At 31.9% G+C, this 20,816-nt stretch overlaps 3 protein-coding genes and 1 long non-coding RNA gene across 13 annotated transcripts in view; 1 reads left to right on the plus strand and 3 right to left on the minus strand.

Moving 5' to 3' along the window:
• Positions 1-110: 110 nt before the first annotated feature.
• Positions 111-6,157, minus strand: LOC111419145 (acetyl coenzyme A synthase). The gene is made up of 6 exons (XM_023051917.2): positions 5,685-6,157; positions 2,944-3,139; positions 2,241-2,780; positions 1,542-1,865; positions 1,275-1,464; positions 111-963 (listed from the first exon to the last, which is right to left on the minus strand). Exons 1-6 carry the CDS (start codon positions 5,993-5,995, stop codon positions 518-520), a joined length of 2,007 nt encoding a protein of 668 aa, XP_022907685.1. The 5' UTR covers positions 5,996-6,157; the 3' UTR covers positions 111-517.
• Positions 3,134-20,816, plus strand: part of LOC111419205 (uncharacterized) — a 25,748-nt gene continuing 8,065 nt past the window's right edge. The window contains exons 1-2 of the long non-coding RNA XR_002706921.2: positions 3,134-4,589; positions 4,648-4,785. This is a non-coding gene — a long non-coding RNA (uncharacterized lncRNA). The remainder of the gene's footprint in view (positions 4,590-4,647; positions 4,786-20,816) is intronic.
• LOC111419196 (glycine cleavage system H protein, mitochondrial) lies at positions 15,075-16,035 on the minus strand. Its single transcript, XM_023051978.2, has 4 exons — positions 15,673-16,035; positions 15,539-15,618; positions 15,420-15,483; positions 15,075-15,364 (listed from the first exon to the last, which is right to left on the minus strand). Exons 1-4 carry the CDS (start codon positions 15,794-15,796, stop codon positions 15,135-15,137), a joined length of 498 nt encoding a protein of 165 aa, XP_022907746.1. The 5' UTR covers positions 15,797-16,035; the 3' UTR covers positions 15,075-15,134.
• Positions 17,592-20,816, minus strand: part of LOC111419153 (Resistant to dieldrin) — an 11,735-nt gene continuing 8,510 nt past the window's right edge. For 7 of the 10 annotated variants that reach the window (XM_071194371.1, XM_071194370.1, XM_023051939.2 and 4 more), the window contains one exon: positions 17,592-20,700. In XM_071194371.1, the coding sequence (XP_071050472.1) occupies positions 20,392-20,700 (309 nt within the window). In that variant the 3' untranslated portion in view covers positions 17,592-20,391. The remainder of the gene's footprint in view (positions 20,701-20,816) is intronic. The other 3 variants (XM_023051952.2, XM_023051957.2, XM_023051946.2) reach the window with 1 other exon arrangement.

The following is a 20,816-nucleotide window of genomic DNA, read 5'->3' on the forward strand; positions in this document are numbered from 1 at the left end:
AAATTATGTAAATAAAGTTTTTGTTTAGGATAATTACAAGGATTTAGGAAATTTATTATTTGTTGCTTAAAGGGAGTGTTAAGTGATGAGTTTTGTATAAAATGAGAATATCTTTCCAAATAATTATTTATTTGCACAATACACAAAATAAGATTCTTTTCGAATTCATGATATGTTCAAAAACCTATAAATAACATTAAAAAAAATAAGACCTTAAAATATCCTCACTTAATTCTTTATGGGATACAATTACCTAATTCAAAATTAAATAAAATAAATTAATCAAAAAAAGTAATCAGATAAAATATAGATTAATTAAAAAATCTAAAAAAAAGAGATTCTAAAAAATCGAAACTTTTTACATTTAACAACAAGCGTTTAAGTTTAAATCGTCAAGATACAACATCAACTCTTGTTTTTCTTCGTTATGCATTTACTTAGCAGATTAATATACTCTTTTATATTATGTATAATAATAATTTTGTTCTAAATTTTTTGTCTTTATTGTAAAATTTGCTTAAGCATTTTCAGGTCGGCCACCAAACAGTTGTTCAACAACCGAAGAATCCGCCAACGTGCTAACATCCCCAACATTTCTATCATTTACAGCTACTTTCCTCAATATCCTCCTCATTATTTTTCCGGATCTAGTTTTCGGTAAAGCGGGCGCATTTTGAACAACATCTGGTTGTGCGAACGGCCCGATCCTTTCGCGGACGTGGTGTTTTAATTCTTGCAATAATTTCGCATCGAACTTGACCTGATCTGTTGTTGTGATAAAACAATAAAGACATTCGCCTTTCACCGGGTGGGGCTTCGCAACAACGGCCGCTTCCGCAACACCCCGATGTTCAGTTAGAATGGATTCAACCTCGGCCGTGGACATTAAATGACCGGAAACGTTTAACATGTCGTCCACTCTTCCGGTTACCCAAAGATATCCATCAGCGTCACGTCTGGCACCTAAAAAAATTAATTTATAGTATTAGATTATTTGATTTGATCGAGGTTAAGTGAGTTAGAGATTGATGATTGACCTAAAAATGAGATTGGATTGGTTTAAGTAAGCTAAGATCTACTCATTGAAGAATATAATGAGAAACTTTGAATACTTAAGTAATCTATATCCATATTTATTATGCATTTTTTCTTTTTTTTTATGCAAGAAACTATTTTTTCTACGATTTTTTTAGCATCATATTTTAATACCGTTTTTAAAATAAGGTCACAATTTCCATATTGTATTTTAATTAAAAATCCTGTTATAGACTCACCATCGCCAGTGCAATAATATCCCGGAAATTTAGAGAAGTATGTTGATTCGTAACGATCGTGGTTGTTATACAAAGTCCTCATTATTCCAGGCCAAGGTCTGGAGAAGACTAAATAACCTTCGCCTTCACCTTGGATCTCTTTCCCGGACTCATCTAATAAAACGGGTTGTACTCCAAAGAATGGGGTTGCCTGAAAATTAATATTGAAAAAATTTAAAACAAAATTCCCAAGCAAAAATTTTATTTAAATATGATTCTTCAACTTACAGCAGCTCCTGGTTTCATAGGAACAGCTCCTGGTAGTGGTGTCAAAACGTGTCCCCCAGTTTCAGTTTGCCAAAAAGTGTCCACAATCGAACATTTTTCACCACCCACCAACTTATAATACCACATCCAAGCTTCAGGATTAATCGGTTCCCCCACAGAACCCAAAACTCTCAACGAAGATAGATTATGTCTCTTTACTAAATCATCCTCGAATTTCATTAAAGCTCTAATTGCCGTTGGGGCGGTATAAAATTGGGTTACTTTGTATTTTTCAACAATTTCCCAGAAACGGTCGTTGTTTGGATAAAATGGAGTGCCTTCGTACTATAAAAAAAATAAACGTTCTAAACACGTGCATTTTAAATTGTAATTACACATAATGACGTTGAAAAAAAATGATTCATTATTAAGTGGTTGTTATAATGAGGGGGCAATTTTTATTTTCTATGCAAAGTAGTTACGTGAAAAAATGTTTTACAAAACTAGTAAATGATTTAAAATTGGATGTAATTTCGAGATTTTTAAAAAACTACTTTAAAGTTAATAAAAAAAATTGGATTGCGACGTCAAATATTTTTGTAAACTTTGAACCGGCGATGAAATTGGCGCTTTTCACCGTTGAATGCTTAAATATTGCGTTATTGACGTCAATTTGAAATGAATTCAAAAATATTCCAATATTTAAAAAAACTATCTTACCAAAATAGAAGTGGCAGCATTAGCTAATGGTCCATAAACAACATATGTATGTCCGGTGATCCACCCAATATCAGCGGTGCACCAATAAATATCGTTAGGTTTATAATCAAAAACATATTTAAAAGTGGTAGCTGCGTAAATCATATAACCGCCGGTTGTATGAAGAACGCCTTTAGGTTTTCCGGTAGATCCGCTTGTGTATAACATAAAAAGTGGATCTTCGGCTTGAACCCACTCAGGATAACAACTTGTCGAAGCGTCAGCAACGGCTTCTTGCCACCAAATATCTCTCCCGTCTTTCATATAAACTTTTTTGTGTTCCTGCATTCTATTCGGGGACGTTACTCTGCATAAATGCTGAACAACAACGCAACAATCGACATTGTGTCCATGTTTCGAGCATTTTTCCATCGCCTGATCGCAAATCGATTTTAGTTGCAAAAATTTCTCTCCACGCCAAACTCCATCAGCTGTTATTAAAACTTTCGCTCCGCAATCTATTATTCGTTCGCTAAACGAATCGGCTGAAAATCCTGCAAACTAATCGATAAACAAAGAACAATTAGATGAAACGTAACCAGCACATTCCTTAAATTTACATTGGAATGGTAACAACAGGCCAAAATTTAAAAGTTAAAAGAGGTTATTGTATTTAAATTAGAAATAAAAAAAAATCGCTTTTAAAAAATTTACTTTTACTAACCACTAATGAATGGACAGCGCCGATTCTTGTACAAGCTAAAAGTGCTATAACAGCTTCCAAAATCATTGGCATGTAAACGGCTACTCTATCACCTTTTTTGACACCTTTACTTTTTAGAACGTTGGCAAATTTACAGACTTCTTCAAGAAGACGTTTGTATGTTAATCTACTGTAATCATCTGGATGATTTCCAACCCTGCAAAAAAAATTCTCAAAGTTATTTGGAATTTTTTATCTCAAATCAATTCAATTTTAATAATGTTGATACCCATTATGCGCACGAGCTTGCTCTAAAGTACATTATTTTCAAAAACTACTGTATCATTATGTAAGGAGAGAAACGTTGCGGAAATTGAACTATAAATATTGATATTAAAATATTTGAAATATTTATCAAAGGCAAATTGCTTAGTTTTGTACAATATTGTATATTTTGAATTGACGTACTAATATTAAACAAAAACTAATTGACTACATTTTTTTCTGGATTTTACAACGTTCTAACTTCAACTTAAATCTAACGTTAACTACTTTATTTGTTTTAGTCTATAATTGGAGACACTTATCTCATCGATTAAGCAACTCAGCAGGAAATATTTACTGGGAAAGTTGTTGTGAGGAGCAAAAATTTATCGCTACCAGACGGAAAATACTTTAAAGATAATAGTAATAAACAAGATAGTAGTTTGAATCGGGAAACGTCATCGAACAATAACAATGAATTACATCATCAATTAAATGAGAAGTAAACTACCTGTATTGACCAAAACATGTAACAATCAAAGTAATTGGTATATTTAAAACTCAAAAGGAAAGGATAAAGGTTCGTGATTGAATCATAGTACTAATTATAGCAAGGCACCTAGAGCTAGAATTGAAACATTTTCTTCATTGGATTTCGACATCTTGATGGCGAACTGGACCGCTCGTTTTTTGGACAAATCGATAAATCGCTAGAAAATTCTTCGCGGTTTCTTTTAGTGAAAAACATTGAGTGCGAATTACCAGTTTTTGACAGGAACGTGCAATACTTACAACTATTTTTATTTTGTGGTTGATTTCTAATAAAGGTCCATCCATCTTGTAAAGATGCAGATCTGATAATTTCAAAGAAATACTTATTTTGCTCCTCCAGAAAGTATTTGGTTGATTATAATAGTAGTAGAAAATTGAAACTATTACTATATGAAATGATATTAAGGCCGGTTGTGACATATAGAAGCGACGTCTGGTCATTTACAACACAAAATAAGAATAGCCTAATAATAGTTGAATGAAAAACCATGTTGAATGAGAAAACATTGTTAGATTTGCAAAAGCTCAGAGAATAAAAGGGATGGGAGACATCTTAAGAATGAGTGAAACCAAGAAGAAAGTATTTGCGAGCAAACCAGATATACCAAGAAATAGGAGAAGACCTAGAAAAAGATGGATAGACGGTGTTACTAACGGCATAAAGAAGTAGCGCGTTAAAAATTGGAGAGTGACAGCACTTAATAGAGTGCGTAATTGTGCAGAAGGCCAAATCTCACCAAGAGATGTAAATATAGACAGAAATATAATGGAGGCCAAAGCAATCTTTCAAGTAGTTCGTTTGTGGAGATGAATCTAACTTTTGGGGCGCTGAGTACAAGATATATTTATAAGTAAGTAACTTTTGATGGGAATTATGTGCCAAATATATAGTTTGAAATTTTTTTCTAGTTATAGTTTTTGAATACATCCATTTTCAATATTTTCGATATCTTAAGTTCAACTCTTGTTACAATTGAGGTTATATCAAATGACAATGAGTTTGACTTGGAATACTAAGGAGTCGTTAAGGACAGAGGACTCTTCAAGGTATGACTATGAATATGACCCTTAATAAATTTAATTAAGGATAAGTAGTGTTGGTGGGAATATATGTGAAGTTCGTCGAAGTGCCATAAAGTATGGAGCTTTTGACACTTTAATCGAAAATACTTATTGCGGTTATTTATTACTGTGATAAAACCTGTTATAAAGGATTAAGCATTTATTTATTCCACAATGTTGAAAATTTATCTTTCATTTTGACTTTTCAAAAGATCAATCTGACAAAATTGAAATAATGTCTGATGGAAAACTTATTTGCAAAACCACGGTGTTGTTGTTGGTACTCACTAGATACTCTTCAGCTTACAACATTTTTGTTCATTTTGAACCTATTTGGTTTGTAAGTAGAGTGTTATTAAGTTTCTTTAAATACTTTCGCCTAATATGATATTATTCCTGATGATGGTATAAAATTAAAATCTGTTAAACAAATATAAAGTTAATTTTTACCAAGTTTCAATTAACTTAGATTAATTATTTCTATCATTTATCACCTCGTATAAAACAGCAAAATTAACTCTGCCAAATTTGATCTCAATAAGCCAAATAAATAATGATCCAATAGTATTAATAACATTACATAATCTCTAAAAATATTAATATGTAAGTCATAAAACTTATTTTTTTATTTAAATAATAATTTATAATGATTTGCAATTGATTATTTAATCTTATCGATCGCGCCACAAATTTACCCAACGAATCAGATCCGATTTCTCTGACATCAGACCATGTGGCCTCACCGTTTCGACCAATCGGAGACTCCGATTTCTGGTCTGACGATTTCCCCGCGAACATCCTCTCTCAAATTTAAACCTAAATTTACTTTCGCTGCGCCAAAAAATAAAAAGTAACAATTTCGTTTCTTTATTTTATTTACTAACCAATAATAAGCAATTTGATCTCCGTGTCCATTACGAACATTCCTATCCAATACATTATAACAAATGTTTGTCGTAGCCCCGTCGAACCATTTCGTATAAATCGGTCCTTTTCTTATATCGAAATTGTACCGAAAGAAATTGTCGTATTTAATTGGAGTTTCCCAATGAAATTGTTTGGTGATTTCACCCCAAAATTCTTCGGGGTTGTCGATCGATTTGTTGTACTGCTCTTTGTAGTCAGCGAAACTCGAAACGTAAGCGTTCTTGAATAACGTTTTGTCCGGTGCATATATCGATTTTTCAGATGGCATTTTTTTTAATTAACTAATAAGATAGCGAATGATGAATCACTGTGATTTATATTATTTTTTATTGTCGTAATCTGCTTCGCGCCGCTGATGTACTTTAATCACACTCAAACGTAATCGCGGGATTCCGAGCTGGTTTAGAGCTATAAATGTTCAAGTGGTCGGTTGGTTGGATACTGAATAGGTGCGCATAATCGGACGGATATTTATACCTGCGCAGTGACGATGGTGAAAATCGTCACCGAATCGATTCAACTTTTTGTTTGAAATACGATTTTTATACACATTTTTCTTAATATAATGACCATTAATAGATAATTTCACAATTATTGTTTTCAAGCAAAAATTAACTTTTATTCGGGTTTATACAGAAATGAATTGTTATATTAAAATAAAATTCCGCTTTAAGGGTTTTTCAATAAGATGCTTGAACATTCTAAAAATGTTGATGCTTTTGTAATAATTTAGCTAGAGTTCAAAGATTTCCAGGAAAGTAAAAAACGATGAAACTGATTCTATTCATGCAAAAGTGCAACAGTTCGGCAGATCATGGCCAGAACAAACCAGCAATACTGATGCAAAACAGATATAACATCTATGCGACTAATCGTAGTGTACCCGCATGGGAAGGATCTTTGGTTTAGTACTGACGAAAACACTGATGTTGATATTGGTCCTTCTAAAAAGAGAAAAAAATAGGTGGATATCGGTTGCGGAAGACTATTTACTGCTTCCAGAAGACCAAATACTGCTTCTAGAAGATTAGCCACTGCTGATAGAGGATCAGATATTGCTGAAAAAAGATTAGATATTGCTTGCAGAACACTAGATACTGTTAATGGAAGTCTAGAAACTGTGATACAGAAATTTTATTAATTAATTTCCATATAAAATCCTAGTTTAAAAACACCTGCCAAACCTTGAACGCAAACTGACAAATTAAGTACCTGGAAGCTATCTTTTCTGGCAATAACATGTACATTTTACAACTTTTAGAGAAAGTTGAAGTAACATGCAATTGACAAAATTGTACAGCAGTTGCTGGGGTTGAACGTATCATGAATTGAACGTACTCACCTTACTTGAAATTTATTGTTTTACATTTATGCACTAATAATAAAGACTCTACGTAATACCAACAACAACAATAAAAGTTTGAACTTGACAGGAATTATAGAAAAAAGAATATGGCTTAAAAATACTGTCCGAAAATAAAATTTAATAATTCTGGGTAAAATTCGAGTTCGTTCTGCAATTGCAAACGTCTACAATCATTGAGAAACACCTTCAATTATATTGCCTAGACCCCGAGAAGCTTAACATAATAAGCTTAAATGGACATAAGCCGAAAATAATTGCGGAATAGGCTTAAGAATTTGACGATTCTCAGGGGGTTCATTATTTTGCGAAAACCCCAAACGTTTGTTATGCCATTTTCGTGATGAGGCGACACGAAATCCTGAAGACCAGCCCCAGGTATTTTTAATTGGGTTGTCGAAATTGATTAATTATATTAAAGCGATTCATTAAAAAACAGAAAAAAAGCAAGGCCAACACCTTATTTCCGTCTGAATCGACTTTCATGAATGAGGACACAACGGTATTTCAAACGATGTATGTTGTAGAACCTCGTTATTCACGTTGATCTCTACTGGATTCCAAAATGGTGCTTGTAGTTGTGGTTGACTGAAAATGTTAGGCTATGTTTTTGAACCCTAAGAAGACGTAAGATTCCAAAAATGTTTATAATATAGGGAGGAGACCTTTAGTTTCCCGAGTGTTACCATTAATAACTGGTAAAAGAACGAAATTCCTCAAATTTTCATATTTATCACGATATCTATGCATCTGACAGCAAAAGTGCAAGAGAGCAATATTGTTAAGAATGAATGTTAAGAATGTTTGCTACAACTTTCTTTCTAAAAGTTTTTTTGTAACATGCTCCGTTTCCCAAGTGTTACTATTAATAACTAGTAACACAACGAAATTGCTCAAATTTTCATATTATCGTATTTATCACGATATCTATACATCTTAGAGTAAACATGAAAGAGAACAATATTGTTAAAAATTAAATTTGCTACAACTTTTGTTATAAAAGTTTTTTTGTAGCATGCTCAGTTTTCCGAGTGTTACCATGTGGTTACCATTAATGACTGGTAAAAGAACGAAATTCCTCAAATTTTCATATCGTATTTATCACGATATCTATACATGTTAGAGCAAACATGCAAGAGAGCAATATTGTTAAAAATTAAATTTGCTACAACATTTGTTACAAAAGTTTTTTTGTAGCATGCTCAGTTTTCCGATTGTTACCATTAGTAACTGGTGAAACAACGAAATTCCTCAAATTTTCATATTTTTGTATTTATCACGATATCTATACATCTGAGAGCAAAAGTGCAAGAGAGCAATATTGTTAAAAATTAAATTTGCTATAACTTTTTTTCTAAAAGTTTTTCTGCAGCATGCTCGGTTTCCCGAGTGTTACCATACGGTTACCATTAATAACTGGTAAAAGAACGAAATGCCTCAAATTTTCATATTTTCGTATTTATCACGATACCTATGCATCTGAGAGCAAAAGTGCAAGAGAGCAATATTGTTAAAAATTAAATTTGCTACAACTTTTTTTCTAAAAGTTTTTCTGCAGCATGCTCGGTTTCCCGAATGTTACCATATGGTTACCATTAATGACTGGTAAAATAACGAAATTCCTCAAATTTTCATATTTTCGTATTTATTACGATATCTATGCATCGGAGAGCAAAAGTGCAAGAGAGTCACCTATAGCCTTGAATGTGGTTCTGTTTATAGAAGAGTAGTCGTATTAGAATACGTGTTATTTACTGTATATTAATCTGCCAGTCATAAATTTAAAACCTCATGAGTGATTACACTAAATAGGATTCAATTTGTATATGAGTTCTTCACGCACTGGATTAGTTCTGTCAAAGATATTGGGAAGACTACACTGGAAAAGTAGTACTATGATACCAGATTTTGCAAAGTGGAATTGGCGATTGACGATCCTTTGTGTTTCTGTCAGAGAACCTTTCGTTAGCCAAAAATATACACCGTTAAAAATGTCCTGTAAACGGGAAAGTGGAAAGAGCATCAGTAGTAAAAACATAGAAACATGATATTAAAACTGCAGTGGAGTATAATGAATTCTGCATAATGGAGGGTTAATTTCTAAATATTTCAAACTTCAAAACATTGTCTCAATAAAGATAGTCTTACTTTTTTTATAAATATAACACATTAAGGTAACAGCTTAATACACACAGAAAATTAACCCTGAAACTGCACTTTTATTTGGAGTAATATGTCTTCCTAACACTCCTCAAGATATTCGATTCCATTACATTACTTTAAATCATCAAAAAGTGCTAATAATGCAGAAGCAACATTCGGAAACTTGTAAAAGTTTATTTTTTTACTTCTTTTTATGTTTATAAGTAGCTAGTAAATTTCAACATATTTCCCAAGATTTGATTAATTTAAAAATTGTTTTTAAATAATTTACTATATAACTTGTACACAAAAAATATTATTTTTTTAAAGTATCTATGTTAAATGATTAACTTTTTTTTCGATAACACTTAAGTGATTTTGTTACGTTAAATATAATTAAGGCTAATTACAGAAGCTTAAGCGTACACATAATAACAATCGGAACGCAATTAAATCAAATTTATAACCGTGTATACTATAAAAAGCGATTTAATTTTGAATTATTTCTTAATCTTAACTGTATTTACTACTATAAAAGTAAAATTTTATCGGAATTTTTATGTAATATTTAAATTTTTTACAATCAAATTTTGTTCTCAGACGAAATTACGTAACGGTCAAAGTCAAGTAAACATTTTTAAATACGTCAATTGCATCATTATTGTTGTAGTTGCTCAAAAGTTTTTTAAGGTTTTAAAATTTTTAACAAACAACAAAAAGAACGTTTTATCTTGCGTTAAAGTTTGGCGAGAAACTATTTTTAACAAAGGTCATAAGTATAAAACAATCTAATTTTTTAAATAATTCATGACCATTTTCTTTTCTTTGCTTTCTGTGTACTTACAATGTATTGGTGTTAGGTTGGCATATCAATGCGTTTGTTTCGGGAAAAAAATTTGTGTTTCAAATGAAGCAAAAAATGATATAGTAGAAGTAAAGGAACTGTATTGTTAAAATTCTAATTAATATATTATTAAAATGGTGAAATATGAACAAACGTGCAATGAACCATGTACGTTTAATTCAAAACGTTTTATCAATTAAGTATTATTTTTATATCCACGTAATTATTTACGTTTCACGCTGGTTTTAATGCTATAGATTGTTATTTTATTTCCGTGAAAATAATATCAATTATTATTATAGTAATATACTTTTATCAATTGGGTGATTTGGATGACTTTCAATTACTCATGGTGTAATTATCATCGAATAATTTTAACCATTATTTGATCTAGTCGAATTTTACGACATCAACAGAAATAAATCTGCTGCTGATGCAATTAAATAAATATTACGTAAAAAAATTCAACGTAGAAATAATAAACATTATTACTATTATTTACTTAGAGATGTTTTCAAGTACTTAAATATAAAAAAAGAGGTGTTGTTAATGAAACATAAAAGATCTATAAGATTTTCATGCTTTTGCATGACGAATTTTGTAACTAACACAATTTACATTTTCATTTTTATCTTTTATTTGAATAATCTTTCGAAATTTAACCTTAAACTTATTTTGTAAATTTTTTTATATTGATCAAGGTCGGAATGCCCTCTGATAAAACTCGTAACCTAGACATGACATGTAAACGTAAAGGTCAAATTGAAAAGTGAAAAGAATAAAACAGCAATATTTTTTAACATTTATTTTTCAATATTTGTGCATGTTGTAATTTTTCTTATTATACAATCGGTTCGCTTAGTTACTGGTATAAAGATACATATCGTATCTTTAGGTTGTAGATTATGAAAGATGTGAAGATGTTTCCAATATAAATTCGGTCGCGTGATGTTAAAACATCGGATGATGTTAGTTTTTGAGATTATTTTATATTTATAATATGCTTTTATCTCTATACATCAAACATCGAGAATCACCTGACATTTGAATTATTTTGTTGAAAATTTAACTAAAAATAAAATAATTGAGAAGTTGTCCTCCAATGTAATCGCTTACGGTATTTTCTAATTAAAATATTAAATTTTATTGATCCTTAACTATTTCAGATTTAAAGTTACATTGGACCTTGATTTAATGGTTGCAAAATTAAAAAATATTTAATTCATAACAGTAAAATCTTATGTAATATTCATACAGTATTATTCATTTTAAGAAATAAATTTAAAATTTACTTTTGAAACCACGCTTCAATGAGTAGTTAGAATTAAAATTTTGTGGCTCATCTAGTATTTGTTCTAATGTTGGCTAAACTTTTTTGTCAATGATTTATTCGAATATCTACAATCGCACTCCATTTAAGAGTACCCTTACTGTTTCAAAGCTCTTTAAATTAATTACTTCTACATATGAATTTTATTAAGTATTTGTACCGAGAATTTTATTTATTTAAGACTATACTTGTTGAGGTTGAACTCGTATTGAAGGGTAATCCAAAGTAACTCATAATATCTTAATACTCTCATAATACCCAGTATATCTTATCTACTCTGGATGATTCTTGCCAGGTTGATTCAGTTTATACGGATTTTAGTAAAGCTTTCGACCGGGTGGATCACAACTTACTTCTGTTCAAACTAAAGAAGTTTGGTGTTCAGGGAAATCTTTTGCAATGGCTTGCTTCCTATCTGAAGGAGAGATGCCAGATTGTTTCGGTTAATGGTTTTTTCTCTAATCCTGTGTCGGTTCCTTCTGGTGTTCCACAGGGTAGCCATCTGGGCCCTTTACTGTTTAATATTTATGTTAACGACATATTTGACGTCGTTAATTATGCCCAATGTTTAATGTATGCTGACGATTTAAAACTCTTTCTCCGTATCTCCTCACCTCTTGATTGTTCTAAACTGCAATCTGACTTAAACAATCTACATGCTTTTTGCTTAAATAATCGCCTTTCATTAAACTTATCAAAGTGTAATGTTATTTCCTTCTCTAGGAGGGTGAACACAATCCACTACAATTATAGCGTCGCTGGTGAGAGGTTGCAACGTGTCTCATTTATTAGAGATTTGGGTGTTACATTTGATTATAAATTATTATTTGATAAACATATCGATACTGTTGTCTCCAAAGCCTGGCGTATGTTAGGATTTATTATGAGATCAACGGTAGCTTTTTCAAACATTGCTGCAATTAGAAATCTCTATTTTGCCTATGTTTACAGCACACTTAACTTCTGCAGCGTCGTTTGGAATCCTCAGTATCTCTCGTATAAATCTAGAATTGAGCGTATTCAATCTAAATTCCTCAAATACCTTTGTTTTAAATTTTCCATTCAATACATTGATTACGAATCAACTTGCACTTCTTTTCGTATGTTAACCCTCAACCAGCGTCGCTTTTGTGGGGATATATCATATTTTTACAAACTTTTGAACAACAAGTGTGATTCTCCAATGCTTGTTGGTTCTATATGTGTTCACGTTCCTCCGAGATTACTTCGCTTTGATTTTCTATTTATGACACCTACTCCTAGAACCAATGCCTGTCAAAACTCTCCTTTATTGAGAATGGCAAGATCGGCAAATCGTGTTAACATAGATCTGTTTCAGCATTCTTTCTATGCATTTAAAAAACTGCTCTTTGCTGCAGTTGGTACGTTGCCTCGAGCGTTCATTTGATAATTGATATACGATATATTTATATCACCTAAACTTAGTTTTAGTTTTTTTTCCTTTTGAATCACTTTTGTACCATTAATGTTAATTCATTATTATTATTATTGTGAACTGTAATTCTATTTTATTTGTATACAATTGGTTGTTTGTGGTACAGTATTATTGGGTTCGACCTGTTTCTGTACCCACATGAAATAAATAAATAATAAAAAAAGGTAAATCTGACAACATTGCGAATGTCAAGTTTGGAATCTCCGTAATACGCATATAACAAATTTTGTACGACTCTGGCTACCCAATAACTTGTAACTATGGGTCAATTAATATCACGAATATCTGTCATATAAGACCGACACGATTGATAATAATAATAATTATTTATTGTGCCAACCCATGATACAACAAAACAAAAAAAAACAAATACAATTCATAATACTCAATAAAATAATTAAATTAATCAATAATAACTCAATTAGATATGTTAGCACAAATGGTGAAGGAATAGATAAAAATCTGGTTTCACTTCCGCCGTGAAACAAAAAAAGACCAGTCACTCAGTTCACCAGTTACTCGACTGCACACATTCGGCAACTCATGTGCAAAGAAGCTACAGTACAGCTCCGCATCATCCGCGTACAAATTAAATCAGAAAATAGATTGCAAGTAAAAATTGTGAAAAGTATGGGACCCAAGCCCTGTGGCACACCAGATGCAATTGCCATACAAGACGAGATTATACCATTCGCCCTAACTGACTGCCGTCTATCCTGAAGATAATTCCGAAACAACTAAATATCCGCACCACTAATTCCAGTATAATGTAAGATTGACAACTAATAGATCATAATTTAAAATGTCAAAAGCCTTAGTGAAGTCTAAAAGAATTAACATTGTTGACCTTCCCTCATCAAAAGACCTAAAGACGTTATCAGTAAGGTCCAGCAGCGCATCAGCACAGCTATAGTGTTTTCTGAAACCCGATTGTCTGTCAGGTAGAATATTATTCTCATTCAAGTGGCCACAAAGCTGTTCAACAATCACTCTCTCAAGTACCTTGGAAACGCGGGAAATATTGTCACAGGCCGTAAATCCTTCAGAAACTTTACAGATTTTAACTTCGGCACTGGAGTTACAAGACTATACTTCCAGGCAGATGGAAATACAGACTCCCGGAGACATGCGAGGACAGCACTAAAGAAATCCCATCAGAACCAATACCACCTGATTTTAAGGATGATAATAAATTCTTAATTTTATTAACTGAGACAAGCTCAAATGTCAAGTCACCACTCACACTACACATTCTATTGTCACGATAATAACTCAACAAATCCTGATTAGGAGGAACCATTTTGAGCAGAATCGACAAAAAATTTATTGACCGTTTCGAGATCAGTTAAGCTACCAGGCAAAACAGTAGAAGATGAATTAACAACATTGTATCTTTTTAAGCGCTTAAATTAATATTTCTCAATATTAATTTATTGTTTTCATTTTGTGTAAAACGAACCAAATAAATAGCATTAGTAACGTCTTCTAATCTAATGTCTAGTATAACAGAAGAAAATGATCAAACCAATTAGTAATTCCATGTTCCAATCCGTATTGCACGTTTCATGCATGAATCTGGTGAAATTAGTGATAATGCAACAGCTAAAGCATCATAAATACAATGAACTCATTCTGCAAAATGAAAAGAAAGATTAAGAAGAGGAGGCTGATTTCTGAATGATGATTTGAAGTCTAATCTCTTCTTAGTCAAGAAGACATATTTCTTATTTACAAATTTATAATAAAGAAAGATAATAGAATACAGAAAATATAAAAGGTATTGAAACGATTAAAAATTGACATCGATTTTAAAATGAAAGTGTAATAAATTCAAATCAAAAACTATAATTATAACAGTTATAGTTTACGTCAATACTCTTTGTTGTAATACCTAGAAGATTGAACGGTTATGTTTATAATTGAAATAGGAAATGATGACTCATATGATTGATAAGATTTTCCCATTCATACGTGACGAGTTTTAAATATAAAGTTGAGCTATAGGAAATAGGTGACTACCTTTTAGTGACTATAATTAATAATTTTATCTTCTAATCAGTTAAAGTGATTTTTAGAGTATATTATAAAGTATACTTTGCGTAATTGAACTTTAAACTTTTATACTCATCATGGACGGAATTCCCAATACAAAGTGTTTCATACTGAGACACAAAAAATCAGGTTGAAACCTCATTTCAAATGAATAAAAAGATAATTTTAAACATTTATTTCGAATACTATATCTATTTGAATAGTTTAAATATACAAGCTTTTAATGTTCTTGAGTTTTCAAAAACTCTTTATACTGTTGCTCAGTCATCAATTTTTTTGTTTCTATATCGTTGGTAAGTTCAACTTTAAAAAGCCAGCCTTTATCATAACACGACGTGTTGATAAGAGATGGCGACTCTTCCACGGCAGTATTCTTTTCCTTTACAACTCCAGAAACGGGACAATAAAGCTCACTGGCTGCTTTTACGCTTTCCAAAGCACCACATTCATCTAAAATTAATTCAAGAACAAATAAATTAAGATGATTTTAAATTAAAATCTATACCATGCTGTTTAAGGTTAGATTCTATTTCCGGGAGTTGGGCGTATACAACGTCACCTAGTGCCTCCTACAACAATTAATTTTTTTTTAAACAATTTTTAAAAAAATTAACCAATATTAACCTGTGCATATTCTGAAATTCCAACCGTTCCAATTTTACCATTTATTTCTATCCATTCATGTTTATCACTATATAAACGTTCTAAAAATTGAAATAAAATATTATTTTAGATTAATATATAGAAATCTAACTTACCGGCCATCAATTTTCTGGCGACACTTATAAATCTTTTATTGGAACACCCAAGAGGAATCCGTTTTAATAATGACGATTTTGTTAACAAACGTCCAGTTTCCAGTGCTAAGCGGGGAATAACCATTTCAGAAAACTTACTATAAATTGTGAGGTAAATCAATTGACACAAAACCCGATTCTAAAACCGTCTTCGTCTTCCGTCACGCAATCTCTTAAAACAGACGCTCGTCGCGTTGTGGAGCGGATATTTTTAAAGAATAATTATCTAAAGATTGCGAATAGTACGTTTCAGTTTTCCGACCCCACATGAGTTTACACATAGATCACACGCGAAGAGGTCGAAGGTTTTTGAGGTTATGACGATTTTGATTAAACGCGTGTGCAGATTGAGGGTCAGCCATTCTGATAACATATTTTTACGTTTTAAATATATGGAAAGACGAATAATAAATTGATGTGTTATTATTGGTTTTAAATATATTTTAATGTTATAAAATAATATTTCAATTGCGACTACATGTCATTTGATGTCATCATTAAAAGCATCAAAATATGAAATATGCAAGAAAATTATTAAAATTTAATAAAACATTTTTAATAAACTTTCAGTATTTCTGATGAAACTGACCTTTTCTGTTAAAGTATTCTTGGATTTGTAATGCCTTTGCTTCTCCTTTTCGCATTATCGTCTTTTCTTATTACATGTCTATAGTTATAGTTATTTCATCAATGGTAAACAACAGTGGTGGTTTTAAGTTTGTTGGGGAACTTGTGCTTCGTAAGTGATGTAATCTTATAGCAAAGCGGTTGCACAGACTACTTATGAAGGATGTACCATTTGAAGTGGACGCAAAAGAACTTAAGCTATTTCAAAAGCTAAAATTGGTAATGAATCCAACGGTGTTAACGATTTTCCAACAAGGTGCTGAAACTGAAGTTCGCACTGAGCCAGCCAATAAGGATAGAATGGAATAGCTGCCATACTTATACAAAGAAGTTCAAATGATCAAATATTCCATCTGTATGCTACTACAGTCGTAGAACATTTGAGTCGGAATAAAACTACACTCGCTCTGGCAAAGTTTAGAATTTAGTTGCAAGGGAATCCATTCAGAGTGCAAGAATTGCTCGATGAGCGCTGAATCTAGAAGATTTAGACTACTCTATAATACACCGACCTGGTTCTAATATGAAGCACGTGGATGTCATGTCAAGATACCCAGTAATGGTTACAGAAGATAGATTAATAATACAGATACGTTTGGTACAAGAGAAGGATGAGAATTTAAAACCAATCTTCAATCTGTTAAGTAAAGGCGATTATGAGAATTATGTTATTGACTGTGGACTTTTATGTAAAAATATAGACAGATCTAATTTCATACTGGCACCGAAGATTTTACAAGGGGAGATCATCAGGAGATTACATGGAAATGGTCATTTTGGAGTTAGCAAAACAAAGAAAATGATTAAGAAAGTAGGATTCGGAGAAGGACCGGGATAGACATCAACTGCCACGGATTCTATAAAACCGTGGAAGCAGCTTTATGGATTTGATGTTTTGAACATATGCTTACATAACCTGCAGTATCCGGCCAGGAAGTGGTTAATGTGTTGTTGCTGCAAACAAATTTTAATGCAAAGTTGGTGCGAGTTTTTGTGCATCCAGGATACCTAGTTGCTATATTGACATATTATTTAAGTAAATATACAAATTCGAATTGAAGAGAAATGTTTAAATTGATTATATGTAATTAAATCAACGAAAATCGTAATGTAACACTACAGCGGACAATAGGATGGGTACACCACTATAATTCCAATAAGCAGCATCCAAAAGCTTTATGATTTAAAAGAATCAGTTATTAATTTTAAAAACCGTCAATAACTGTTTCATTATTTTGATTAAAAACACATAATTTACTTTTAAATATTTTATTCAAATAAAAACGCCAAACAATATATAATATCTACGTCGTACGTAGTTATCATTATCTTTTTTCTTTAATTAATTAATAATCATTTTTTTTTCATCTCAATAAATAATCGAAATGCTTCAAATATAATACATACAACTCTCTTATTTCATTTTTTTTTTGTTGTTTTTTTAGAATATTCAATAGTGAGCAATCGGTCGCTGTGCGGACGTTGAGTGCACAAAGAATAAACCTAATTCCACCTTTCTATTTATTTAATATTGTAATTAATATATTTAATCTCGTTTTATTTTACGTAATTGTTCATTTCTTTGTTCACTCTCGTCCAAAAATGACGACGAGACAGCCGCCACTGACATAGCAAGCCTTATTTGTTTAGTGCGTGATAGAAATACGCCGAACGTGTATATACTCGTTTTTTACATGTGATTTTCCCATTTTTTATTAATAATTTATATTTTGCATGTGAAAAGTTTGAAGTAGTAGCGTATCGTTTTGGGTTTTCATTCAGATGCCGAATTTGCGCTACTTTCAGATGTCTTATTAGGTTCATTAAGTTCACGTTCACATTCTCTCTAACTTCAACAATCAACAATGAAGCGATGATTTAAGATGATATAAAGATTAACGAGAATAAGGATATTTTTTTAACAAACAACAATAAAAAACTATTGGGGTAAATAATTAGTAACGACTAAGAATTATTTTATAATAATTATTTAAAATTTTGTAGATGGAGTTTGGATTTTTCAAAAACCTCAACTACGAAAAAATGATTTAACATCTGTTAATAACGGGGATATATTGAGATATGGTTTTTTTATCGAATAACAATTACAATAACAAATTCGACCTATTTTTCGATTTTATTCATTCTTTATCTGAAACAACGCATCTACGTCATCCGATGAGGATTACGCTCGGCTTTAAAAATTAAGTCTGATAGATTTTGATGAAAAAAGGTTGGAACTATTGTGTGCTCCAAGTCAGATGTAGCCGCCTCTCGCGTTTTTTAATCATGTGCTTTTTCTTTATATATTAATTATTATTTTCTTTTTAAATGCTGTGTGTATTCGAATTCATAAGAAGGAAGGTTGTTTTTGTCGTTTTTATTACAGGTTACGGTTTCTTTTTATTTATTTATTTTTTTTAAAGAATATATTGCTCCGTAACGTTTTCTTTTATATTAATAGATTTTATTTTCATATTTTGTTTCAGACTCTCTTGCTCTGTGTGCATTATGTGTTTTTCATTTTTAATTTTATGTGTGCTACAAATCGGTAAACATTTTGAGTGATGGTTAATGTTCTAAGGTGTACCTATGTACAAAGGAGCGCCCAATTTCACGGTTTTGCATGTTGACGGTTTTGATTCATTCTCTTTTGGGATTTTTATATTGATTTCTTCTTTTTTTTTGGGCGCATACCACCGGTTATTATAAATTATTATCATTTATATTTTTCTTTTAGAATCACCCATTTTTAAATTAATTGTCGAGTATGCGTTTTTCTTTTCTCATTTAGTTTCTGGTTTTTTTACGTGGCTAAATATATGTACAGTCAGATAACTAATCATTTTGGTTTTCTTTAATCAATATATTTGGCTACGAGCGCGTCGTCCTATCTAAAATTTATATATCTTTACAATAATAATTTATATTACACTTTAGAATTTCGTTTCTCCGTACCGTGACGGCATTTTTGCAACTTTTTTTTTATTTCTTTTTTAATATTATTATTATCGTCTACGAAATAATAATATCGTCAGGTTTAACTTATGTATTTTTTTTGTATTCCGCTGCGTGTTTCCCTGAAGAGGTGTGCCCTTTTATTTTCTACAGGCTCATCTCGATTAGGGGTTTTTAGGAGAGTGCGTATAAACTACCCTAGGTTTATTCTCTTCATTTATGTATATAAATATTTGGTTTTTAGTCTGTGCGAGAATAGTATAAAATACAGGAACGTTATTTACACAACAACTAAACGAACTTCCGTATAGTCGATTTCAATTGTCCTAAGATCATTCACGTTTTCTTTTTATCACCAGGGTCTTATCAAATCTTCATCAAGATTTAATTGTTTTATCATTAACTTTATTGCATCTATAACTAGATCTATCCATACGATTTATTAATTTGAAGAGGAAACACTTTTTTAAACGTTCCTATTTAACAATACGATTCTTTAAACTTTCTTTCTTTCATTTTGGCAGTGTCACACCTTAAGGGTAATCTTGTGTCAAGAGACAACGTTTATATTAATACTCTAACTGTGCAATCATCCACCCAATTATTATTGTTTAATTATAACAATAATTTTGTTTAAGATTGAAGGGATTTGTTTTGGAAAAAATGAAACAAAAACGAAAGATAATGACAAAACAATTAATAATATTCCTGGTGAACGTAATTTTTATTCTTAGAATGATCTTTCTAGTGCGCGATAATATCTGAGAGGGAAAACGTAAAAACCGAGTGAAATAAAAACGATTTGAGAGAGCATTCGAGATGACAAGAGAATAATCTACGATTCCTCGGGGGGTGGTTCGATTAAGGGACTTCGATTTGGGGTCTATGTACAGAACACGTCTCATGTCTCACCGCCGGCACTTATTCTTCCACAGCTCTTAATTCCTACGAGCGATGATTTTCTTCAGATTCTATTGATCCACCTTTCTGTTACCGCACGGTGAGCTCTTTGAGTTTGGATTTGCGTAGCTGCGGTTCGTTCGGGGCTCGCTTTCCTACGTTTTTTTGTCCGAGAATCGTGTTTATTGTCCCAGACTACTTGTCCTCCCCAAGAAGCACCAGATCATCCGCCACCACGTCCGAGATGTGAAGGTAGATAATCCAATACATCAGATTGAAGCACACGAAGCACACGGGAAACACGATTCTCGAATATTTATCAATGTCCGAGGGCGTTATGCCGTACAGCTTGTTGATGTCTTTGCCCGGGTGGATGATGTGTTGTGGAATGGGGGCGGCGGCTTCTTCGTCAGGGCCCCCGCCGCCTCTTCCCCCATTTACTGTACTTTCCAATGTGCCCCCTTTACTATGAGCCTTGGGGTCGTGCACTTTGAACCGCACCTCCTGGAACAAAGGTCCCCACTAACAAGTATACGCACGTTTACTAAATTTACTCATGGTTTTCGATAACTGGTGTTAAAATCCAATTGATATTAAAAATTAAAGAAATTTTTAGGATG

This window comes from Onthophagus taurus, chromosome 2, assembly GCF_036711975.1.
Source record: "Onthophagus taurus isolate NC chromosome 2, IU_Otau_3.0, whole genome shotgun sequence".
Classification (NCBI taxonomy): domain Eukaryota; kingdom Metazoa; phylum Arthropoda; class Insecta; order Coleoptera; family Scarabaeidae; genus Onthophagus; species Onthophagus taurus.